This window comes from Sinohyriopsis cumingii, unplaced genomic scaffold, assembly GCF_028554795.1.
Source record: "Sinohyriopsis cumingii isolate HCF-2022 unplaced genomic scaffold, ASM2855479v2 utg001870l, whole genome shotgun sequence".
Classification (NCBI taxonomy): Eukaryota; Metazoa; Mollusca; class Bivalvia; order Unionida; family Unionidae; genus Sinohyriopsis; species Sinohyriopsis cumingii.
The window spans coordinates 842,572-870,482 of record NW_028316076.1 but is presented as its reverse complement, the minus strand read 5'-3'; the positions used below and the strand labels follow the sequence as shown (position 1 = coordinate 870,482).

At 34.7% G+C, this 27,911-nt stretch overlaps 1 protein-coding gene across 1 annotated transcript in view; it reads right to left on the bottom strand.

The window, feature by feature from the left end:
- The window catches only part of LOC149771404 (mitochondrial inner membrane protein Mpv17-like), a 70,419-nt gene that overhangs the window by 22,426 nt on the left and 20,082 nt on the right, over window positions 1–27,911 (bottom strand). Inside the window, exons 2-3 of the mRNA XM_089948507.1 lie at window positions 21,050–21,174; window positions 1,237–1,326 (exon numbers count right to left, since the gene is read on the bottom strand). Of these exons, the coding sequence (XP_089804633.1) occupies window positions 1,237–1,326; window positions 21,050–21,174 (215 nt within the window). The remainder of the gene's footprint in view (window positions 1–1,236; window positions 1,327–21,049; window positions 21,175–27,911) is intronic.

Genomic DNA, 27,911 nt, shown 5'->3' with positions numbered 1-27,911 from the left:
TGGCAAAGTAAGGCTAAGATATCCATTTAATTAATGATGGCAAAGTAAGGCTAAGATATCCATTTAATTAATGATGGCAAAGTAAGGCTAAGATATCCATTTAATTAATGATGGCAAAGTAAGGCTAACATATCCATTTAATTAATGATGGCAAAGTAAGGCTAACATATCCATTTAATTAATGATGGTAAAGAATGCTAAAAATATTCATTTGGTTATTATGGCAAAGTGAGCTATAAATATCCATTTGGTTACTATAGTTCTTTTACTATAAGTGATGAAAGTCTATATTTGATCATACTGTGATGTATTTTTGATTTAACTTATATTTGATTATATTTAATTGTTTGTTTGTAAGTTATAATTTTTTTTATTCCATTACTTGCTATTGTAATGCAACTTTATTTACTGCGATAGAGTTCAGTTCTGATTTATTTTATTTTTGACATAAACAACTTTATAGAAACTTTGCATTTAATTCTGACCTAGTTCCTGACCTTGATTCAGAACCAGTAAGAGTTGTAGTAAACAACTTTTGTTTTTCTGATTCTTTATCAGAGTAAGATTTATAAAGTGAAATCAAGGCCATACTTGGAGTATGTGATAAATAACATGTATCAATTAGGTTTTTCCAGTGGATTGACCCATATCCAGGCATCTCTCTTGCATCTTACTTAGACTTAATATTCATGTTTCGAGAAAGAATAGTCATTCTGTGCCTTAACACTGGAGAAGTCCAAGTGTTTTATATTGTGACCAGTTTTTGGGGCTAATTATTTTGTTTTCTTCAAATTATTTGGATTCCAAGAGATTATTTATTTTATTTTTCCCTGGAAATACTTGTGCTCTAAATTAATTCTTGGACAAGGACAGTTTCAAAATTTACACAGAATTCAAACACTGGAATATTATTTTCTGCGATTCAACAAAGATCTGTTGACACATCCATATGATGCTGACCACAGCATACATCATTGCCTTCATTTTGGATTTCATTGGGATTGGAACTCAGTTTCATAAGGACTGTTTATTACTAGGACTTCTATTTTTTAATTCCTTGATTCTTTTTGATTTGTCTCGTAAAACCATAAATTCTTTGTCTCATTTTTACCTTGTTTTTCTAGGAAAATAAATTATTGTTTAAATTTTACAAAGCTTGTTGTCTTCACTTGTTTCTTGTTATGTTTTGTAAGAGCCTAAACATGTAACAATACAATAAAAGGAATACTAACTTACCTGATCAAAAAATACCATTTTTAAATTTCCAAATTTGGCCATTCTGAATGTACTATCAAGCATACTGTACCATGTGCTAAATACTGGGCCCTAGAAAAGATAAAACATTTTTATATGTCAACATAAATGCTTTTTATCGCAATGTATTCTAACTGTAAGGTCTTTAGTTCACAAGGGGCTATGGTGTGATTTGCTTATTCAAATAAGAAATGTTATATACTTTGATACTTTGGCATGGATGCAAGGTGACACATAATTTGCTGAGTGTGAATTTGCATGGATTTCATGATATTGCTACAAAGACCCAGTCAAAAATATTTTATTTGTAAAGACAAGATGACCCTATTTTCCATCCAAATTATTTTAAGTGCTAAAAAAAACATAAATAGTCTCAAAGGTACAAAAGTTGATACCAATAAAATGCTAAAACAAGAACTGCTTGTCCTTACATATAAAATATTTTTTATTGGTTCATTAAATTCATACTTGTAGTAATTCCAGGAATCAACACAAATGGACACTCACATAGATTATATAGAAAATCCTGATTTTTCGGATCCTTGTTGCTTTGAATTATTCCTATAGTCTTCAAAACACCTGTAGATTTCCCAAACATGCAGATTTTGGATAACCTCCATGGATGCGTCTGAACTCTGGGTAATTTAAACATTTTCCACTGCAACAAGAAGTTTCGAACAAGATTTTAATCTACCCAAGATTTAAAGAAACATGTTTGTCTTCCATTAAGGTAACAATTTTTATGCCTCGATGTAAACACGTCAACCTTCATCAGGAAGGGCTGACCACCTGCAAAGTCTAATGCCTCATGAATGGGTTGTGATCTCCCTTCTTTTACCTCTCCCATGAAGAGATACATATTATATTCATATGAATAAACAGTTATTGTTTCAAACATTGCAATAGTTTCACAATGAGTAAAATCAACATTAGTCTTCAATAAAAATTACATTCAAACTAACATAAAACAGAGATCCATCCTCTTGTTTTCTAAATTGGTCTTTCACAAATATGATATATATTAAACATCCTAAAGCCCATATTTGCTCTAGATTAAAACCTAGTTTTAAGATATATTTGAAGCAATGGAAAATCTAACAATACCCCATATTAGCAAAAGAGAATGGTTGTTGTTGTTGTTGTAGGGTTTAATGCCATTTTTCAGCACACAATAGGCTATACATGGCAGCTGGTATTAATGGTGGAGGAAGAACCCGGGAAATCCCCGGAAAGAACCACCGACCCTCGAGAAGCTACTGGCAAGCTTTCTCACATACCACATTGGCTAAATCCGAGACTTGAACCCATGCAGACAGAGGTGAGATGGCAGTGATCCGTAATGGAGAGCGCTTTAGACCACTTGGCCACTTGGGGCCCCCAAAAGAGAATGGAAGAAAAGCATGGACAGGGCCTAACTTTGTACTATTGCTTTCAGATCAGTAAATCAGTTGACAGAAAATAAAAATGCAAATTAAAATTACTTCTTTAATACCAGTATGTATTTATTAAGAGAGTAAAATCAACACTTATTACCATAGGTATGCAAAACATAGTAGCACATGCTTTCTCTGGTGAAGAAGAAATTGTAGTAATACTCCATGATTTTGTAAGACAACTGTTAGAAAAGGTTAATACATAATGAGAAAAGTTTAACTTTGGCTGTACTTGTCTTTAATTAGCAAGAGACCTATGTGGGCCTGAGATCACTCACCTAAACACTACCTTCTTAATAGCCAAAGCAAGAGTAGCTGACCAAGAAAGCTGGGACAGTAGTATGTTATCTGGTGAAATTTCTCCAAACCTGCTGATTGCCTAACAAATGTTTTATAGTTCGTCTGATGACTGTCTTTTATCAAACATCAGCATTTTTTGTCCAATTCTGGAAGTCTCCTATGCATGGATGCTCATGTCAAAGTTCATCAAACTATATTTAGAAATGTGATGAAAAATTTGTGCATATGTTTCTTGGTTAATATAAAGTATTTCTTTCTCTGTTGTGGTTATCTAAATATTATGACTTGACCCAGTCAATACTTGAAGACATGCAACTAATTTCTCTTTGCCTAAGTTTATTTGGGGTAAACATACATCATGTTTGTTATAGTGTTTATTTAAACTGATCAGAAAAATTCATGAGCACAAAATATGAAAATAAGAAGACTGGAGTCTCAGTCTGCATTACTGTTAACCATCTAAAAATTGCAGCTTTCCTAAATGGAGGCTGTTTTACCTGTAATAGTCTTTGACTATTGAAGTTCTTCTAAATGGAGATCATTTTGCCTCTAATGGACTACAGCTACTGTGGGGACAATCATCAGTTATTATGTACTTTTAATACAGTGATGTATGTAAGGTGAAGTTGTTAGTGCTTGAAACATGCACAGTTAAGAGAGTGTTTGCAGACTTCTATGCTACTTTGATGTAATGTGGCTGACATTTCTTTGGATATTGATCTTTTGGAAATTGTACATGATCTAAGCACACTATTGACTAAAATGACTGCTCCCTTGTGCTAAACAAATCAGCCTGATTTAGTCTAAAGTACACTATCTTTAGCACCAATTAAAATTGGGAAAATGAATTTTGCCCAATTAGACAATATCAGCTTCTAAAAGTGCAATGAAAGAATTATCAAATATATAAAATGTAAAAAAAAGGTTACTGGCCCTTATTTTTATACAGTTTGCCTCTGAAATCCAGAAAGTAAAAATGACCAAATGGAGCTAGCAGTTTTTTTGAAAGGTCCACATCTGGAGTAAGGCCAAGCCGTATACTCTATAACACATATTACATGCATCAATCATATACCAAAATAAAGGGAATTAAAGGTTCTTTGAGCAATACCTAAGATATACAAGGTATTTTTTAAGAGCTAGTATAACCAGTGATGAAACACAGAGAAATTCGTTTTCTTTAAAATTCTAACCCTATGAAAATTTTGAAACTGTAGATCACCACCTTTAGTTCTTATAATGTCCGTTTACTACTAGCTCTTCTAAATGAAGGCCTGTTTACCTCTAATGGTTTTGGAATACTATAGCTGTCCTAAATGGATACTGTTTTACCACTAATAGGCTTTCACTACTGTAGATCTTCAGTGCATATAGAGCAAAATTGTTTGTAATTGTGGTAGATGTATTGGAGGTGGGGTGGTTGGATACTGGAACTCATACTTTTATCTTTTGGTATGGTCTGGTTCCAGGATATCAAACAATAAACAAACTGCCAAATTTCAATCAAAGTCAAACAATGTCTGCATACTGGTACTATCACTAGAAAAGGTATTAGTCAGTATAGTATGACATGTTCAGCTTGGTATGCTGGTTTAATGTCAGTCACCTTGCTGACACTATATAAATGTCATAAAATGTTAATTGTCCAGTAAAATGCTGATTGTCCAGTAAAATGTTGATTATCCAGTAAAATGTTGATTGTCCAGTAAAATGTTAATTGTCCAGTAAAATGTTGATTATCCAGTAAAATGTTGATTGTCCATTAAAATGTTGATTGTCCAGTAAAATGTTAATTGTCCAGTAAAATATTAATAAAATGTTAATTGTCCAGTAAAATGTTAATTGTCTAGTAAAATGTTAATAAAATGTTAATTGTCCAGTAAAATGTTGATTGTTTAGTAAAATGTTGATTGTCCAGTAAAATGTTCATTGTCCAGTAAAATGTTAATTGTCCAGTAAAATGTTAATTGTCCAGTAAAATGTTGATTGTCCAATAAAATGTTGATTGTCCAATAAAATGTTGATCATCAGGACCAACTGAAGACATAGATGTCATATGGATAATTAATTCTAAGGATCATATAATTCCAGTAATAAAAGCTGAACTCTGAATGGAAGTATCTGCATTAACTGTGTTAAATAATGATACATCTGACTGCATATGTATAGTAACTATATATTACCTTTCGTACAGGGGCATATTAACCATTAAGCAGATAAACACATGCTTAGGGCACCAGGGCCAAAAGGGGCACCACAAAGTTGAGAAAAGGGTGAAAAGAAGAAAAAAAAACGAATGAAGATTTGTAAAAAAAATTGATAAAACTAGTGCAAATTGATCATAATGTTCTGTTTCTTGATCATGATGCACCCTAGGGGTATCTTCCCAGGTGTACGTGGAAAGGAGGGCGGCACCAAGATTTGTCAGTGCTTAGGGCACCAGTGAGCCTTAATCCGCCCCTGCTTTCCTAACAAAGGTGTGATGAATGGTGATTTTGTATCTATCACAGTAACCTTGTAAACAAAACTTTATAAAGGCAAACTCTCCTGACCTGGATTCTGTTTGCAACTGTGCCAGTATGTTATTATTTTTCAGCACCCATCAATTAAATCACCACTGATTTTTGATCAACAGTTAATTATGTAGGCTGTGACTACAAAATGCCTTTGATAATCCTTTAATCACACAGATTAGATTAGATCTCATTATGACAAATACATATCTCCATAGTGGCTCTCACTTCACCTATCCAAATCTTAGCTTATTTTTTCTGTTTCTAAAAGAACTCTAATTGGCATGAGTGTGTGTGTGTGTGTGTGTGTGATTTGAATATTTAATGTATCTTTAACAATTTATCAGTCATAATCATTATGATGTCTGCAGTGTGGCAGTTTGTAGTGATGACTAGCATTACGGCATCATCCCACCAGTCACATTATCCTGACACCAGGCCAACCAAACCTGTGTTGTCACACATGAGGCAGATGCTCTAACCACTTAGGCCACTGGTCAGTTGTCATATTACTTTGATTATGTTAAAGATTTCAAATAAAAAATGTGGCCATTAAATTAAAACAAACTGCAAGATGAGAAAAGCAAATTTCTGTGGTTGTATTTATTTACAATACATATGCTCATTTCTATGATGCAGTTGTATTTGATAAATGTTTTTCTTTTTGCTTATGTACATGTAAGCAATATTCAGTATTGATCATACAGTACAAAGTGGCATGCACATTTTAACCAGGTTGAACTGGCCAAATCATGTCCAAATTGATTATTCTGATTATTTTGTTATGTAACTGTACTTTGGCTGGGTAAATAAGATGGTATACAAGAAGTAAACATGCTACAATCAAATGTTGTCATCAGCAAATATTTGTTGACAACAATTATACAGTTTAGTAACGGATTAGGCCTCAAGGTAGATAAGTCCAGGTCAAGAGTTGACACTGGGGTACACACTTCTAAGGTACCAGTAAATACAGTGTAAACAGACTTTTATAAACAGCGCTGGGAAAGATAATTAAATTACTGGAATCTAATAATATTTGAACAACATTAACCAGTAGCCAGTGATACATATTAAGTGAATTAAAGATACGTATTTATTGAATTATGGTGCCATAAAACGTATATATACTGACATGAAAGACAAGTCCTACTTCAAGCTGCACATACCCAGATCTGCCATCATAAAGTTAATATTCCCTTACAGTGCTGATGGGTTTTGAGACTCAAAATGTGTGTTTTAAGGACCCAAGTGTGGTCAGAGTGCATTACATAAAAAGTGACTTGAGAATGGGCTATCTTTCCATATAAGCCTATATTAAATGAATGTAAATTCAAATCTGAATAACAGAAAATAATTTGTTTGTTTTCTTTAAAGTATTTAATACACTTAAAAGGAACAAAATGGCAGGCACATTTAGCATTGTCAACTATCATCAACATACACATACACATGTGTGCAAACAATCACATAATCACAATCACACTGACATTAAATAAAAACATATACACACAATTTTCTGCCTGTAAAATCCATTGGATGGCAAAATAATGGCTTAATTTGATGGATTCTTTGCTGCTCTCAGTAAATCAGTATGGTGTTTGAAGGTAATGCAAGTGTCAGTTGTGTTTCTCTCTGCACACATCAGAGACTGGATTAATCTGTTGTTCAAACATGCCTGCTTGATTTTCTGTATGAATCTTGAATGTTGGCATTGTCAGAATTGTACCCGATACAGTTTGACCACAAGATATACTTGTCTCTATAGAAAAAAATATACAACTAATTTGGGACTTACCATTTCACTGGGGCAATGGGGTTGGGGTGGGGATATAATATTTTCAAGTTCATATGGGGCAGTCATGGGGACTCCCTGGTTGCTGTGGATACAATTACATTTCTTTAAACTATATAAAGGTCTATACCATCTAATATTTAGTCTAATATAGGTAGAATAATTATACATATATAAAGGACAGCTTTAGGGCTGCTTTCATTATGTATTTCAATATCTATAAAACTCACGGTACTAATTCAGTTACCACAGTAAACCTATGCAAACACGATGATATTTGAAATTCATTAACTTAAAATTTTTGAGTGCTCATGATCAAACCTATATTTATCAGTATAGATTAAACCTGGAAGTCGGCTTCTTTGTAGAGGAAAGGATATGAGTCACAGCATTTTCTAGACCTGCATGTGTTTGAAACATGTACTTTCAATCCTGCACCAAAGAGTCAGGTGCTAATTTTAGTAATGAGTGTTCCAAACTCAAGACTGTTAAATGACTGAAATTCCACCAATAAAACAATGTCTCTATTTTGTTAACTTACAACTAGGATAAACACTCAAAAGATTCTTTTTTTCTAAAACATAACTTACATTATTAACCAATTATGGTCAGCCAAACCCATATATACTCTATTTTATGTCACCCATTTCCAGGTTGGTTCCCATTTTTCCATATAATTAGTACTGTGTGTCCTATAACAACCCCATACTTTATCCTAAATACCCCAGTTGTCCCTCAAAGCCTTAATGCAGTTGAATGTGTTCTGGTTTGTCCCTTGGTTATATACAGATGGTCCAACTATTTTGATGAATGTTGTACACTCCAGTAAGTCATATGTTGATAAGTTGTTTGAGCAAAGAATTAGATGCTATCTATTGCTAATTTGCTTCACAAAGTAAAACTCCATCATCCAGGAATTCTGAAATTTAGTTTTGCTGGACTTTGAGTGCTTTATTTGCTGATGTCTTATTCAATCCTTGTAAATATGTATAGGCATTTTGCCTTAAAAAGTGAATCTCTTACTTGAAATGGGGAAGTGCACATATAGTATAGAAAAAATAGAAGAGTCACTGAGGGGTCATGTTGTGAACTGCAAAAGAGTTAGTTACCTTGTGCTAATTGGAAGTAAGGGAGGGTGTTATCATTAATTTTCCCTTCAACTGATAGAATCATTCACCTGTGGAATCACAAATCTGACTTCAAAGAAACATTACTGCTGTTTGTAAACATGATGTGTAATCACATTTGTTCTTCAACATGCATCTTTTTTTTTATTTATCTATTACTGAAAACGAATCTGTTTTTTTTCTCCCCCCTTTGTTAAGTTTACCTTTGCAAATTAGCATAATGGGCTCTCCCACAGCAGTCATCAAAGGTCTTAACACATCATTCTAGCTATTATCAAGCAATTAAGCAATAGGTGAAATGTTGGTTATATATATACCAGACCACCTTTCCTTTTAATTGTCTGTATGACAATTAGCTGAATAAACCTCCCCAACCACTTTACTTCAGCATGACTGTGTACCATTTATTTATACACGCAGGGCTGGCGCTACCATATAGGCAAACTAGGCAGCCGCCTAGGGCGCTGATTTCAGGGGGTGCATTTAAAAAAAAAAATTATTGTTTATAATTTTGAAATTGATATTTTCCAGGGGGTGGGGGTGGGGGGGCGCCAGAATCTAACCTTGCCTAGGGCGCCAGATAGTCTGGCTGGGTCTGGCGCAGGCCCTGTATACATGTAACATCTTAGAGGCATATTCTGAGGTGGGGCTTTGTTGAAGATTATTAAATGTGAAATTTTAAAAAATATCTATATCAGGATGTTTATGAAAACAATTGTACTTTCAGCATCACAGGTGATATTATGACAGTTATGTATACTGAGCAACAAAACAGATACAAGCTCTGATTGGCCTATACCTTGTGTATTGTGTGTAGATTGCAATTCAAGCAGAAGGAAACTAGCAACTTTCTTTATTCATGTTTAAGACCAATCAAACAATAATTTGGGTTACACTTAATATGTAGCTTACTGTGTTGTTATTATTGCAAGTTCCACTGCTATATGTGTGCGTGTGTGCGCATGTGTGTGTGTATGTACTTTGCTACTGTAAATGAAATGTATTTATGCTTATTTCTTAGCTTTAAAATGGTCATGCTTGTGTGTTCTTGTCATTACATTTTGTTTTGGAGCCATGTCATGTGAGAACTTTATCAAACTTTATAAATACTTGTCAAGTTCAACATATAATAGTTGTCTCGTACATAATTACATGGACTACCAATTTACTTAAAGTATGTCATATCATAGAAATAAATCAAAATAAAATGGCACAGTTTGTCTCTTATTAAATCAACAAATAATTTCCTGTCAAGCTTGATACTCTTTCTATGTATAGAGAAAATATTATTTTTATAATCTAAAATTTTATTTGCTAAGTTGTTCATATGTTTTTTCTAAATACATTATAAGAATTGGATAATGACCTGCTATTGCATAAAGTGATTTACTGTAAACAGATTTTACAATTACAGTCCCGGAAAGTTTTTCCACTAAAGTTTAGGTCACTATACCTGGATGGCCTTTCCTTCTATGGGTGTGGTCAGTTCTCATAATCGTTTCATCTCTTCCTACATAAATGTTATAAACTCATCAGAAAAATGCTGGACATCCCTTTTAGAAATAACATAGGATTTTTTTCCAACAAAAATCAATTAGCAATAGTTTCCTTAAGCTGGAATAAATGTAAACTGTACATTTACAAAGATTATACAATCCATATGTTGACTTGAGCTTGTATGTGCATTGTTGTGCGTTATCTGATGGCTATCTGGGTCTGTTCAGTTTGCAGTTCGATTAACTTACAAGCAAGTGTGCATTACATGTTTTAACAGATTTATTTAATAAATGCACATCACTGTCTACTGCCTGACACTCTAACATTGTTGTTGTTGTTTGTCCTTTGAAGATGACCTTGACATTACTAAAGGCTGCTCTAATACAATTATCTTTAAATAGCTTATATTGCCCTGGGGATGTTTGTATCAGTCTAGGCATTGTTCCAGTACCAATGTGTGTCCCAGTGTCCACCCATGACCTGTACATGCCTGTCCTGGAGCCATAATGTTGTGACCCAGACAAGCAAAATGAATTTAAAAGCCCTGTGTCTGTGACCTGGGCATATTTAGATATACCCCAAATGAAAACTAGCTGAGAAACCAATGAATCAGGCTTAGAATATTCCCAAAGAATTACACTTGTGTGTAGCTACTTTTAAATGCCTTTAAACTGTATACTAGGGTATAGATACTTTTAAATGCCTTTAAACTGTACATTAGCGTGTATTACTTTTAAATGCCTTACGGTACATTAGCGTGTAGTACTTTTAAATGCCTTTAAACTGTACATTAGCGTGTAGTACTTTTAAATGCCTTTAAACTGTACATTAGCATGTAGTACTTTTAAATGCCTTTAAACTATACTAGTGTGTAGCTACTTTTAAATGCCTTTATATTGTATACTAGGGTGTAGCTACTTTTAAATGACTTTACACTGTATACTAGGGTGTTGCTACTTTTAAATGCCTTTATATTGCATACTAGGGTGTAGCTACTTTTAAATGCCTTTAAACTGTATTACTAGGGTGTAGCTACTTTTAAATGGCTTTAAACTGTATACTAGTGTGTAGCTACTTTTAAATGACTTTAAACTTTATACTAGTGTGTAGCTACTTTTAAATGACTTAAACTTTATACTAGTGTGTAGCTACTTTTAAATGACTTAAACTTTATACTAGTGTGTAGCTACTTTTAAATGACTTTAAACTTTACACTAGTGTGTAGCTATTTTAAATGACTTTAGACTTTATACTAGTGTTCAGCTACTTCTAAATGACTTGAAACTTTATTCTAGTGTGTAGCTACTTCTAAATGACTTGAAACTTTATTCTAGTGTGTAGCTACTTCTAAATGACTTGAAACTTTATACTAGTGTTCAGCTACTTCTAAATGACTTGAAACTTTATTCTAGTGTGTAGCTACTTCTAAATGACTTTAAACTTTATACTAGTGTGTAACTACTTCTAAATGACTTGAACTGTATACTTAGTGTGTAGCTACTTATAAAGACTTTAAATTGTACACTAGTGTGTAGCTAATTCCAAATAAATTTAAACTGTACTTCAAAGGCAAAAAGACTATTATTATAGTGATGAATGACTTTTAATATAAAGCTCTTAGAGTTCAAACTTAGTCGACTACACTTGACCTTGTGTTAATAATTTCAATGTAATAATGGTCATAATAAGGTCATCATGCATGTTGGCTTTGGAACAAGTTATGGGTACTCTAATTCTGAAATTATGTCCAAATTATTCACCCAGATTCAATTCTATTCTGAGACTATGTCCAAATTATTCACCCAGATTCAATTCTTTTCTGAGGCTATGTCCAAATTATTCACCCAGATTCAATTCTTTTCTGAGGCTATGTCCAAATTCTTCACCCAGATTCAATTCTTTTCTGAGACTGCCCAAATTATTCACCCAGATTCAATTCTTTTCTGAGACTGTCCAAATTATTCACCCAGATTCAATTCTTTTCTGAGGCTATGTCCAAATTATTCACCCAGATTCAATTCTATTCTGAGACTATGTCCAAATTCTTCACCCAGATTCAATTCTATTCTGAGACTATGTCCAAATTATTCACCCAGATTCAATTCTTTTCTGAGACTATGTGCAAATTATTCACCCAGATTCAATTCTTTTCTGAGGCTATGTCCAAATTATTCACCCAGATTCAATTCTTTTCTGAGAGTATGTCCAAATTCTTCACCCAGATTCAATTCTGTTCTGAGACTATGTCCAAAATATTCACCCAGATTCATATCTATTCTGATACTATGTCCAAATTATTCACCCAGATTCAATTCTATTCTGAGACTATGTCCAAATTATTCACCCAGATTCATATCTATTCTGATACTATGTCCAAATTATTCACCCAGATTCAATTCTATTCTGAGACTATGTCCAAATTATTCACCCAGATTCAATTCTATTCTGAGACTATGTCCAAATTATTCACCCAGATTCAATTCTATTCTGAGACTATTTCCAAAATATTCACCCAGATTCAATTCTATTCTGAGACTATTTCCAAAATATTCACACAGATTCAATTCTATTCTGAGACTATGTCCAAATTATTCACCCAGATTCAATTCTATTCTGAGACTATGTCCAAAATAGTGATGCAGATTTATTCCAATTCTCAAAGTATCATCCAGATTCATTACTATTCTAGGTATCAACTGTTTACAATAATTGTGAATCTATTCTCGTGTGAACATATGTCCCTCTTAAGTATGAATAATAGGTCATCAGGTTTTGCTCCAACCTCCTCCTCCTCCTTTTGTAATATTTCCACATAGTTTTATGGTGAAGGACACATTTTTTAATCTTGAGAAAACCATTGGAATTGTTAAATCAGAAAAAAATGGTCAGTCGTTTAAACGTTTTATCTGAAAATTATGCCTCCATTTCTGAACAGTGATCAAGTTTTTTCATCCAACCACAGTAAAATTGCAGTGGAATCCTAGAGGTACATTTTGTATGAAAATTACCCAAATATAACATCAGCCTGAATATATATACATATATATATATATATATATATATATATATATATATATATATATATATCACCGTTAATATTAGCTATAAGATACAGTGGTATATGTTATCCAGTTTGCATGTAATAACTCTAGGGCATAATGGATTAGGCCATCCAGCTTACATCCAAAAATCTAGGGCATAATGGATTAGGCCATTCAGCTTACATCCAAAAATCTAGGGCATAATGGATTAGGCCATCCAGCTTACATCCATAAATCAAGGGCATAATGGATTAGGCCATCCAGCTTACATCCAAAAATCTAGGGCATAATGGATTAGGCCATTCAGCTTACATCCAAAAATCTAGGGCATAATGGATTAGGCCATCCAGCTTACATACAAAAATCTAGGGCATTATGCAGAGTTTGATGCATGCTGAGAACAATGATCATGAAACCATTTGCCACATTTGCAACAGCTTGTGGTTTTCCAGCAAGATCAAACTCAGAAATTCTAGGCACAAATTATATTTTGTGAGATACAATGTACAGCACAAAATGGTGGAAATTTCCCGAAAATGGAGGACAACTAAGTCTGTTATAAAACTAGAAACATGTCAAAAGAATGTTATACCATTATGGAATTGTTGAACTAAATTCATACATGGGAAAAGAAACATGGGAATGTTTCAGCTGAAAATAGGTCTTAGCATTCAATGAGATGCAATGATGACCACTGTCGGGGTGTACAATATGCACATGATGTCATCTGGTAAACTTGGTACATGAATATTCAATGGTGGTTACTATGTATTTCTAAGCAGTCTCGGCTTATCCAGACTTTTTTGGCGCAGAGAATTTACAGACATCGGTCTGGAGAAGAAACAGCAAAAATACTGCCTTCTTGCAATTTGTTTATATCAATGGATGTTATTTGATGCCATCCCTTGAGAAAACGCTGACATATGATGTTATAATGTGAGGGATGCAAAACACAAAATGATGTCAGGTTAATACAGTGAACTAAAAAAAATTTTCTAAACCAATATAAATTTTATTTTTGTTAGCCATGAAGGTGTGAATTGCATGAATTGTTCTCATTATTAAATTTAATTTACATTAAATTACAATAGCTCATGTTCGGCATCTTAATCTAAGTTAGGGTTCCTCAGACAGTTCACAGCTACAGGGCCATGTGTAAAGTATTTAAATCAGATGGTTTATAATTAAAGGGCCATGTGTAAAGTATTTGAATCAGATGGTTCATAATTACAGGGCCATGTGTAAAATTTTTTTAAATCAGATGGCTCATAATTACAGTGCCTGGTGTAAAGGATTTGAATCCAATGGCTAATGATTACAGTGCCTGGTGTAAAGTATTTGAATCAGATGGTTCATAATTACAGTGCCATGTGTAATTTTTTTAAAAAATCAGATGGCTTATAATTACAGGGCCATGTGAAAAGGATTTGAATCTGATGGCTCATAATTACAGTGCCATGTATAAAGTATTTTAGTCAGATGGCTCATAATTACAGGGCCATGTGTAAAGGATATAAATCAGATCACTCATAATTACAGGGTGATGTGTAAAGTATTTGAATCAGATGGCTCATAATTACAGGGCCATGTGTAAAGTATTTTAATCAGATGGCTCACAGCTACAAGGCCATGTGTAAAATATTTTTTTTCTGACTGCTCGTAATTACAGGGCCTGGTGTAATGTATTTGAATCAGATGGTTCATAATTACAGGGCCATGTGTAATTTTTTTAAAAATCAGATGGCCATAATTACAGGGACATGTGTAAAGTATATTAATCAGATGGCTCACAACTACAGGGCCATGTGTAAAGTATTTTAATCAGATGGCTCATAATTACAGGGCCATGTGTAAAGCATTTAAATCAGATGGCTCATAATTACAGGGCCATCTGTAAAATATTTGAATCGGATGGCTCATAATTACAGGGCCATGTCTAAGGTATTTTAATCAGATGGCACACAACTACAGGGCCATGTGTAAAGTATTTTAATCAGATGGCTCACAACTACAGGGCCATGTGTAAAGTATTTTAATCAGATGGCTCATAATTACAGGGCCATGTGTAAAGTATTTGAATCAGATGGCACACAACTACAGGGCCATGTGTAAAGCATTTTAATCAAATCACTCAAAACTACAGGGCCTGGTGTAATGTATTTGAATCAAATGGTTCATAATTACAGGGCCTGGTGTAAAGGTTCTGAATCCGATGGGTCATAATTACAGGGCCATGTGTAAAGTATTTGAATCAGATGGTTCATAATTACAGGGCCATGTGTAAATTTTTTAAAATCAGATGGCTCATAACTACAGCGCCTGGTGTAAAGGATTTGAATCAGATGGTTCATAATTACAGGGCCTTGTGTAAAGTATTTTAATCAGATGGTTCATAATTACAGGGCCATGTGTAATTTTTAAAATCAGATGGCTCATAATTACAGGGCCATGTGTAAAGGATTTTAATCAGATCACTCATACTTACAGGGCCTGGTGTAAAGGATTTGAATCAGATGGTTCATAATTACAGGGCCATGTGTAAAGTATTTGAATCAGATGGCTCATAATTACACGGCCTTGTGAAATGGATTTGAATCAGATGACTCATAATTACAGGGCCATGTGTAAAGTATTTGAATCAGATGGTTCATAATTACAGGGCCTGGTGTAAAGTATTTTATTCAGATGGCTCATAATTACAGGGCCAAGTGTAAAGAATTTGAATCAGATGGCTCATAATTACATGGCCATGTGTAATGATTTTTAATCAAATGGCTCATAATTACAGGGCCATGTGTAAAGCATTTGAATCAGATGGCTCATGATTACAGGGCCTGGTATAAAGGGTTTGAATCAGATGGCTCATAATTACAGGACCATGTATAAAGGATTTGAATCAGACATTTCATAATTACAGACAAGGCCATGTGTAAAGTATTTGGGGGGCCCGGAGTGGCCGAGTGGTCTAAAGCGCTCTCCGTTACGGATCACTGCCATCTCACCTCTGTCTGCGTAGGTTCTATTCTCGGATTCGGCCAATGTGGGTATATGGGAAAGCTTGCCAGTAGCTTCTCGTGGGTCGGTGGTTCTTTCTGAGGTTTTCCCGGGTTTTTCCTCCACCATTAATACTGGCCGCCATGTATAGCCTATCGTGTGCAGAAAAATGGCGTTAAACCCTGCAACAACAATACAGTATTTGAATCACATTGCTCATACTTACAGGGACACGTGTAAAGTATTTGAATCCGATCGCTCATAATTACAGGGCCAGGTGTAAAGTAACTTTAGTCAAGTCATATTTCAAATTCTGAAATTTGATAACAGCATAATCACATAAAAATATGTGCTTAAAATCAGAGATTATTAGGTGATGCAAATGGGTATTGCTATTCAGTGGTTTCTCCAGATTTTGCTTTTGCGCCCTTTTCACATAATAAACTTGAAAAGGGTGTGCATCATGAACAATATATATTAAAGTATCACATCCAAAAGTTGAGTCACTGAAAGTGCATGATTAAATCATCTGGGCTGTGTGAGCATATCTTATTGATCATGATTACCTCGTGCATGTATAGAGTTCAAAGCTAGCAAACAAGAAAGAATAAAAGAATTTCTATTTGATACAGAAATGAAGATAACAAAAACTGATGCAAAAACACGAGCCACTGCAAAGGCTCACCATTAAAACTATCACCACCCCACCATACTCACACCCATTCCTGACAGTAATCTAGCAGTCATCATGCAAAATATGTTGCATATATAATGTGTCTTCTTACTATAATATCATGATTAATGATTCCAAGGGACTGAAGCCAAGATAGACAACCATCTTTGAAGATCATCCCCAAAGAGGCTTCATAAAATTTTACTCAGTGTGAGGAAGAAAAGTGGCAATTTATTGGACAGACGGATGGATGGATGGATGGGTGGGTGGGTGGGTGGATGGGTAGGTGGATAAATTGATAAGCAGGCTGACAGATAGAGGGTGTCACTGAATCCCCAATGCATTTTACAAAGTGTGGCGATCATTGCAGGACTGGAAAATCTATAAACATGCTTTATTACCCAAAATCAATATGTGTATTTTTCTGTGCAAAGTTTGTGACTCTTTCTTACTTATTAGGGATACAATTCATTTTTAATTAAACGCTGATATCTTGAAAAACTATCAATCTGAGCTGGACCTTAGCCTGAAAACTTTAGATATAGATACTATTTCGGACAATGTTGATAGCTTTTACCGGCACATTGTTAATGCAATACAGCAGTCAAGCGACATCGCGCTTCCAAAGTCTAAATTCAATTATCATGCCAAACCATACTGGTCAAATGAACTCAAAGAAGCACATAAACTTCAAAGACAAGCTAGGTATGCTTGGATAAATGAGGGAAGACCGAGGGGTAGTCAATTTAATTCTTACAGAGAATATAAAGATAAGAAGAGAGACTTTAGAAACGTTCAAAAACTGGCTGTGGAAAAATATATGGGGGAGGTGTATGAAGAAATTGAAAAGGCACATGAATGAGATGTAAGACACTTTTGGAAAATGATCAACATTAAGAGAGGGAACAATATAAATTTTTGTCAGGACTGTCAACTGATGGAGTTTGTGTCCATCACGGACACAAACTCCATCAGTTGACAGTCCTGACATCGCAAATGGCTTTGCCAGATACTATGAGGACATTCACACGCCGAATTTAAACCATAGTTTTGACGGAAACATTTATGAATTTATAGAGAGAGAATTAAATCGGGGTCTACAGGACGAAGTAAGCCATATCGAGACCTTACAGACCGGCATCAGTTTAAACGAAGTAAGAGAAATCATTAAAGGTCTAAAGAAATCAAAAGCATCGGGCCATGATCAAATTTGCAATGAACATTTGATCTATGGCAGCGACTACCTCATCGAGTGTATGACAATTTTATTTACTCGGATGATTGATCAATCTTACATACCTGTAGATTGCAAAAAAGGGTTAGTAATACCACTGTACAAAGGTAACAGAAAATCAAAGAACTCCCTCGAAAGTTACAGGCCTGTTACTTTACTGCCTGGTATCTACAAAGCCTTTGAGAAAATTATTCATGAACGTTTGGTAACTTGGCTCAAAGATACTAATTCTAGTATACCCAGTTCACAACAACATGGTTACCAAAAAGGTTTAGGCTGCACAACAGCGATTTTTGTGCTGTTGCAACCAGTACAATATAATGTAAACATGGGTTTACGGGTTTTTGCTGCTTTTCTTGATACAAAAAAGGCATTTGATATCGTGTGGCACGAAGGACTACTTTTTAAATTATTCACGTTGTGAATTACGGGTAAATCCCTTTTGATACTTTTTAACATGTATACAAATTTACAGAGTAAAGTTCTTGTAAATGGGCAATTTTCAGATTGGTTCTCAATTGGCCAAGGAGTGAGACAAGGGGGTGTTTTGTCAACCTTGATGTACACAATATTTATAAATGACTTGCTGCTACAATTAGAAAATAGTGGATTTGGAGCAAAGATTGGATCCTTAGCTGTGGGAAATCCAACCCTAGCTGATGATATTTCACTTTTGGCTATATATCCTAGCAATCTACAAAAGCTGTTAGATATAGCATACGACTACAGTAATAAGTGGCGATTCGAGCTTAGTGTCACAAAGTCATACATTATCATTTTCGAACCCCAATACAAGAATTATATCAATATGAAACGGTATCTTGGCCCGTCATGTTTGCCGGTTACCGATTCGGCAACACACCTGGGTCACCGGATTAACTCAAAGCTGACGTCGCATGACGCAATACTCGATGCATGCAAGAAAGGGAAAAAGTCTTTTCACGGTCTGTTTGGTATTGGCATTAAACCGAATGGTTTAAATCCTTTGGCTGCTGCAAATGTAATTAAAAAGGTAATTTTCCCTTCAATGTTGTATGGAAGTGAATTATGGTGTAACATTTCAAAAAGTGACCTCGCTTTATTGGATAAAACTCTGAGGTATTTTGCCAAACATTTACAAGGTTTTCCAATACATACAAGATCAGACATTGCCCTGGGAATGCTAGGATGGACATCAGCGCAGTCCGAAATTGATAGAAGAAAATTGATGTTTTTACACAGATTGTGTTTGATGCCTAACAATGTACATACTAAACGTGTGTTTAACGTTGCGTTATTTCACTTCATTTTGAGCGGATGCATGTCAAGCTGCGGGTTAATTTCAAATTTATATTATACCTCAAAGAAGTTTCACTTGCTCGGGTATCTAACTGATTATTTACATCATTCTGAAATTCCAGATAAACATAATTGGAAAGAAATTGTAAGGTCAAAAATTGTTGGTCTTGAAAAAAGCCTCTGGAGAGTTCATATGTCTAATCAAGCAGATTTTGATAGATTCTCTTCGATAGACGAATACTTACGACCTGCCTCAGTGTGGCAGTCGGCTAAAACCAGTCAACACACTAAGGTATTTACGTATGTAGCTAAACTATGGGTTGCTGTTCCAAAAACACAGCTTGATATGTGTATTAGATGTGGGAATGTTTATACAGACTTGATACTTCATTGTTGTGTTAGTTGTCCTTATATGTCGAACTTTCGAAATTCTTTCTGGGATTTCCTTACTGATAAATTTCCCCTGAGCCTGCACATTACGTTATTTAATGCAGAAGATGAGCTGCAACTACAATATCTTTTAGGTAAAAGGTTACCATCAGGAGTAATCGACAAAGAAAACTCCAAGCTATTCGTCCTGCATGCAGCATACTTTGTCTTGCAGTGTGCAGCTATCTTCTGTAAATAAGGTATTGAAACTTGCAACTTATGAGTTGACGAACACTTTGTTGATTGATGTTGTGTAAGAATTTGTATTCTGATATAGAATTTTTTTTTTTTTTTTTAAAATATTTATTGATTGTATTCAGATGATTTATTCTTATATCATGTAATCTTCCATGGAAGGAAATAAAGATGATGATGATGATGATGATGATGATGATGATGGTAAGTGAGAAGATACGTTTACTTGCCAAGCAAAACTTATTTAATATCCTGAGCTACGAAACAACATAAATTTAACCAATAACCTCTGCATCTAATATTAACGCCAAGAGTTACGATATACCCAATCATGTGTAAGAATGCATCCGATACCAGTGCCAGCCATTATGGTATAGCCAATCATGTGTAAGAATGCATCCGATACCAGTGCCAGCCATTATGGTATAGCCAATCATGTGTAAGAATGCATCCGATGCCAGTGCCAGCCATTATGGTATAGCCAATCATGTGTAAGAATGCATCCGATGCCAGTGCCAGCCATTATGGTATAGCCAATCATGTGTAAGAATGCTGTATAGGTCTAAAAGGTTATGTAAAAGTACAAGCTGGAATGTGTGACAATAATTTAATGACATGTGACAATAAACATATTTGTGCAAAGTTCTTGCAAACATTTAATGGAACCAAATGTAAAGGTTTAAGCTCTGCTTTAGAAGGAACATCATGTAAATCATGTTTCAGATTCATGACAGGAAGCCCAAGACGTGCTGAGAAACTTGCCTTGCCAACAGCTGCCTAAATGCAACAGTCGTTGGCTTATAATCTGGCTTAGCAACAGCAGAAGCCATATTTGCAATCATCAATTGTCTGTGCAGTTCTTGAAGTCATGATGTTCTTTGTTAATATGGTTAAATTTAGCAGTGACATAAAGGTTATTAGTTACTGTTTAGTAATGGTGACCATATTTGATTGTCTTAAGAAATATTTTAGTTGAAACATTGTTTCAGTATGATAAGAATATTCGAGATTGCCATTGTAGTGTCCACCTTGGATTTTTGAGGAGCATCAGTTTCATTAGGGTTGTCTAGACCCAGCCAACTTTCATGACGTTCCTCTGAGTAATTAGGATCAGTACCTAGTCCTAATTATACGTACTTGTGCTATAAGACAGATGGTTGCAGACTGACTGGTCATCAGATAAGCTGTTCAGGTTCTCATATTTTGGAGTGGCAGAGTCAAGAGAGAATCAAAGTCTACAGTTATCATCTTCTGATATCAAACACTATACAAGATCATGTACTCACGGCAAAAACCATGCCAAATCCAAAAAAACGTATACTTCGTGTAACGTCATATTTCTGGCCACGATTGAATCCCCTCTTCTCAATGACTACTTGTGATAGGATGTCACCGGCACACATCAGAGCACCTGTCATAAGGAAAGAATGAACATACTTAGAAAAAGGCCAGGATCTGCGTTTCAAACCCAGTTTGCTAAATGAGCCGCAAATCTGTACTGACTTACAAGAATACAAGGACCAGCATTTCAGACCCAGTTTGTTAAATCAGCTCCCAAACCTGAACATATACAGATGGGTGTGATCTCATCTGTTCATTCAGGCATGCAATTTATGCAGACAAATGTGTCCACAACACTTTAGCATACTTTGTAGACACTAACGGCATCCTGATGGTTCTTGCATCATGTTTGATTGAAGGTTCCTTTCCGTGATATGTACAGAATATTATCATCCAAATTTTATGCTTGACAACTTGTAAATGCACATGGAATAACACAATCATAGTTCTTGTCACTATATTGAATTTCATGGACACATATAACTGTTTCATTAGAAAACAATCCGATGCAACTTTTGCAATAATTTAAAGAACCCCACATACATCTAGTGAATACATGTACCATTCGGCAGGTAATTCACAGTCATTATGTTACAATGCATTAAACATACTTTTCTAATATCAGAATCATTCTCACTAAGAATACATATTTATTTTCACAGTAATGTATTCATTTGTATTTCAAACAGATTATAATCTTACATATTCAATAATGTTTCTCTCGACATACAAAAGACTTACTGAAATGGTACTAGCAGCTGCTTTGCTTGGCGCTAAGCATTATAAGTTAGTATTTGGACTGGTCTGCCTGGTGTCAAGATAATATGACTGGGTTGGACATGATGTTACATACCTGTTGCATGATGCCCCAGTGCTAGACATCAATATAAACCGCCACACTGCAGACATCATAGCAATATGATGAAAAATTGTGAAATCTAATTAAAATCCAGATCGCTCTCTCTCTCTCTCTCACACACACACACCAGACACACACACACACACACACACACACACACATAAACTCATTTTTGAAATACATACCAAGTGGCCAATGAAACAGACGTCGTTAGCAGTCTGCATTGTGTCATGTGATATTGCTGGTTTTGTACTACAACTGTTTATGCCTTACTCAAAGTTCAGAATTGTTTCCAGCTTTTAATTCCTTGTCACAATTATTTTTACTAATATCTTTTATTTATCATTTTTGTTGCTTTACTATGAAGGCTTCATGTTCACATGCCCTTCTGAGTCATTACACCATGTATTATGTGTATCACGTTGTGGGAGAAAATTTGCGAACAATTCCTGCCTCATGTTTACGATTGTCTTCAGGATAGAATCATAATGCAAAGTACTTTGGGTAGTGCCAATCCGTATTATATAATATTACAACTTTAGACCGATTCTGAGACAAAGACACTACCTGTCCGCGACTTAGCCATTGTGTTACAGTCAAGTTCATGGTTAATTCAAAGAGAACCTTGCGCGGTGCTGAGAAACTCTATTTATTTTGCAACCAGCCAGTGATGTCACTGGTCGATTTAGACTTACAGACCGGAAAACCCGACATCATAACATGCCAGTGCTACTTTCCCCAGGCAGTTTCAAAAAGACCACCGGAATCCAATCAGAACTAAGACAGTCAAATTTCGGGCTGGTTTCTCATGCCTCCTGACATTATCCTGTTACATTCCTTTTTGAAGAATGAGTACAGATTTTGACATGACAAAAGAAACATCACGGTACTCCAATTGCAAATTGTGCACTCAGATAAAAGAGACGGATAAATGAATTCTAGGAAATTTGGAAGAGATTGAGAACAAAGACTTCTGATGAAGTTTTCCAGGTGGGATTAGGCGCCTGTTTGCGCCACCCGAAGATTAGAAAGAAGAGATGACGTGGAGAACACGTGGAAATAGGCAGTTGTGCGAAGGCGCAGGGCTGGGAGAATTGGCAGTAGCGCGAAGGCACATGGCTGGGGAAAAGAAACAAGAGTACCGGGTTACAAGCGGGAAGTTGCAGATGAGTGATGTAGAAGGAACACGGGATGGAAACACTCTCACCTTTAATTGTTTTCGTGATGAAATAACAGGCAATTTGAATAGGTCTTTATACCGATTTAAAGAAAATGCATTGAAAACTTGTCCTGTAGTTGTTGAATACCATGATGTAGTTTATTAAATGTTATACCTTTCACCTTATTAATTTTTTATATTTTATACACCTAGACCATCGGCCTCGCTGACTGGGGGTTCGGAGCTATTTAATCATTTAATTGTCCATCCCTCTCTGGTGTTAGTAAATATACTGTAGGGGGCACATGACAATGTCCACAAGACGTCAAATGAGCTCAGCAGAAACTACAAATTGTACTTAATAATAACTCATAGGAGTATCCAGACTACATTTAATATATTGTTATGTATATTTAAGTTGCCTTATTAGCCAGGTTTTTCTTTCTTTGTTTATTTCAAAACATGGTATTGATAAAGTGATATTTTATGTTGAACTTGACCTTGTCCAAAATCAAGTTAATTTTCTACTTCACCCGAATCATATGTTTGCAAAAATTCTGTAAACAATAAATATATAGATAACATTATCTGTATGTATGGGTTTAATATTAGGATAATTATTAATAGAAGTAAGCATATTGCATTTGGATCTGGTCTAGGTTGTTGGAATTCACCTATAAATATACATAGCCTACCTGATATATTCCACATTTTATAACATAATTTTAATAACAGACCTTTTAATTATACCTAAAATTTGATTTTGCAAACATTAAAAAGGTTTTAGAAAGTTATATTTCATTTTTTTCTTAGACAATGCTAATTGTGACCTGAGGTCAAATAGAAGAATATATAATCTTGTTCTTCTGGAAATTGTTCATTTGTGCTTTAAGATCTAAGCAGAATCAATTGTATTATTGCTGTGTCCAGTAATTCATTGGGCTGGAATTTATTTATTTAAATTATTTTATTCAAGTGATTCTTCTCTGTAAATACAAAGTGCTTAAAGTATAACATTCTAGGAAAAAGAGGCTTGGATTTACAACGAAATTTCAAATAAGATACATTCTTGGATTGTATTATTGTGATTCAGCAAAAGACTGCCGGCACATCACCACACCACGGGCCACAACAGGCACATAAAAACTTCCAGCATTGGATTTAACTTGAACTTCCGCTATAGTTTATTCAGAACTTTATTCATTAAGACTTGTGTCTGTTATTTTGGGATAGTTTAGGTTTAATTCGTAAAACTATAAGTTCCTCTTTTACATTTCTCTTTGTATTGCATGGTCAAGAAATTATTTGCTAAATTTTACAAAGCTTGTTGCATCTCAGTTCTTCTGTTACTTATTTTAAGACCATAGAGTCGTAATATTATGAGAAGAAAAATCAGACTTCATAGAAACGTTGCCGCTGATTGCATCCTTTTTTAAGGACAGTATCAACATTTTCTGTGCAGTGTTGTGTAATAACATACGTTATGTATCATAGCACTTTGATATGCTTAGCTAGAGACAAACTGGGTTGGTTTACATTACATATGCGAATTAGCGAAATGGATTCTTCCACAGCAAATGTTGACTCGACATATTACCCCAAGCAGGCCTATGATCAGCCAATTAAGTAATATCTGAAGGAGGTTGTTTATCTCAGACCACTTTACCTTTTTCATTGTTTCGATATCAACTGTATGCCCCGAGGACAGGTTTAGCTGAGCAGTGCTGTTCACTGTTCATACATACTGACTGCAAACATAATTTTATCACAGTGGTCAAGACATTTTTGTTGTTGATATTCTTGAACAACACACTTTGCTGCTAAGATTACTGAAAATTGTGTTTTTTAGAGACCCGATCGTGCCTGAATATTTGGGAGTCATATGTCGTGTTTATCATGTGACAATGTGTGTTATGGCAGGTGTATTATTCTAATTACAAACAGCTAATTTAATTGTATTGAGTTTTCAAAAGACAAAGTCGATAAAGATCCATATGTTGTAAGTAACCCTCTAATTGTAAAGTTTTGCAGATAATCATCTATAATATTGGTTACCACCATAGTCTGAATGGTCCAAATGAATGTTTTGAATGGCCAAAATGAACACTGCGGTTCGAATGGTCCAAATGAATGTTTTGAATGGCCAAAAAGCACAGAGGAATGACCAAGAAGGCCACATATACCTTCGATTTTCTTCTATTCTCTAAAGATGTACAAATTGTAGACAACATTTACTAGCTGCCATAGTAGACTCGTTTAACACTAACATCAAAGCGTTCCCTTCCATTTTTGTTTGTTGTTCCCTTGAAAAGTGTTCATAAATAAAAGCACCACTGTCAAGATATTACTTTTCCTTTGAGCAGTGTTTCTAAATGAATGAACCATAATCGAGAATTGGATGAATATAAGGATTTAAAGAAGCAGCATCAGGAACATATTTATTGCAGTTTAAACGCACTTCATGGTCACTGAACCATGCATTATGGCCGTAGGACGTCCTATGAACGCAGAAACAAACTAAGCATTGCATTAAATTTAAGTGATAGGAGGCGGCCGCCGATGGCCGAGCGGTCTAAAGTGCTCGTGTTTACTGATCACTGAAATACAGTCTCCTCTCATCTTGGGTTCAGGTCTTGTTATCGGCACAATGTGGGTATGTGAGAAAGCTTCCAGTAGCTGCTTGTGGGTCAGTGGGTTCTACCAGGTTTTTCCTCTACAAGGTATACTGTCCAGAAGGTCTGGTCTATCTTGACAATTCGTGTGAAACAGCAGCTGATAGAAGTATCCAGATTACAGTATTGTAATTACAAATAGATAATGATATTTAATAATCTGCCACTTAAACAAGCAATTAATTGTCTTTGTAGTTTCCTAACTTCACCAGAAAAAGACAGTCAAAAACATTTAAAACAGTGTCGACATAAACCCTATAAATGTGCACGACAGCTCATACACAGATGTCTTCACACATCAGTGTTCGTCTATTCAAACTATTGTGATCACTGATGTTGCAGGTGAGTAACTGTAACTTTATGAGTACAGGTTTAGAGGGCTAATTCAAAAACATCCTTGGGTCCTTGTAAAGTTTACGTGAAGTTTGGAAATCTAAAAGCAAAACAAAATGCATAACTTGATATAGTGACAGACGATTAACTATTTGTGCCTATTTGTAATTACAATAATGTAAATTAGGTATTCCTATCAATCAAACTAATTACAATGTATAATTACAATGCTTAAGTACAACGTATAATTACAATCTATAAATAAAATGTATAATTACAATGTATAATTACAACGTATAATTAAAATGTATAATTGCAATGTATAATTACAACGCATAATTACAATGTATTATTACAATGTATAATTACAACATATAATTACAACGTATAATTACAAGATATAATTACAATGTATAGTTTCCGCTGTGCACATGGACTTCTTGCGGACAAAGTACGTTGTGTAATGGCTAAAAAGGGCACATAAACCAAACAGATTGTTACACTTAGCATGAACAATTAATTATTTGCTGTAGCAAAATGTTGAATTAATGATTTCTTGGGTCATAACTAATCCTAAATAAAATTTAAATTGTGTATACTATATATATATATATATATATATATATATATATATATATATATATATATATATATATATGAAGTTTGTACAATAAAAAAAACCCCATGAATTCTCTAAATCTCGATGTAAAAGATGCAAATAAAGATTTGTATATCCTTAATATTGATTGTAAAATTACCCCCGTGTATAAAAAGACTTTCCAAATACAGACCCTAGCAGATATGCATGTGCTAAACTCTCATGTTCACGGATTCTTTGAAAATTAATTTTTCTGTCTTGGAAATATGGCAAGTGCTACAGTGAAATTTGCTTATGGATTAAGGTGTTGACAGGTAAATGATTCTTCTGGCTAGTAAGTGCATTAGTTGACATTAAATATTGTAGGTATATTTTTTATTCAGCTGGAACAGAATGGAGATGCTTAATAAAATTAGAATAAAGTATGTTTGACATTACATATTTCTGGCTGTTACAAAGTTTTCCGTAGTTGTTAAGAGCGTTGGGAGGCTATGAAGTGTATAGGTCTATAGTCTGTGTGCATAGATCAATGTTTTCTGTCATAGGTAATTTTACACAGCATTGAGAATTGTATCCTATCTGTCGCACAGTCAGTTTTCAGGCATGTGTCATTTAATGTAGCTAACAATATATAGTTTGTTTCAAACGAAGTATATAAAACTAGTTACGTAGCTTTAGCTACATTTAATGACGCTGACCTGAAAATGTACTGAGCAGGGCCTGTATAAATGATAAAATTGAACATGCTATGTGGAACAAACTAGCATTATACCAAAAAAGCTCGACCACGTATGCGTGTGTGTTTTTGTCTCTCTCGAAATGTTTTTGCTTGTTGTGTTCTCAGAGATGGATTGACATGAAGTTACTATGTTTTTGTTATATATTTGTTGTTGTTGTTGTTTGATTTTAGAACAACTACGTCAGGCACAGCAGAAGAGAACATGAGTTTCTGTTTCTAAAATTAATTTTGAGCGCGTGGACACCTAGAATGAGACGACTGGTCTGAGATGACAAACTGAGATAAGAAAAGTAAGGTTAGCATAACAGCTAGAATTCTCTGTCGCATGGGTGAGAAAAGTATATCCCACTGCCCACTGCCTTTTGCTTTTTTCTCACTGCCCTGTCAATATAATTAGCCTTTTAGTGTTGCTGAAAGTCCGAAAATTGAAACATGTCGGCGTGTGTT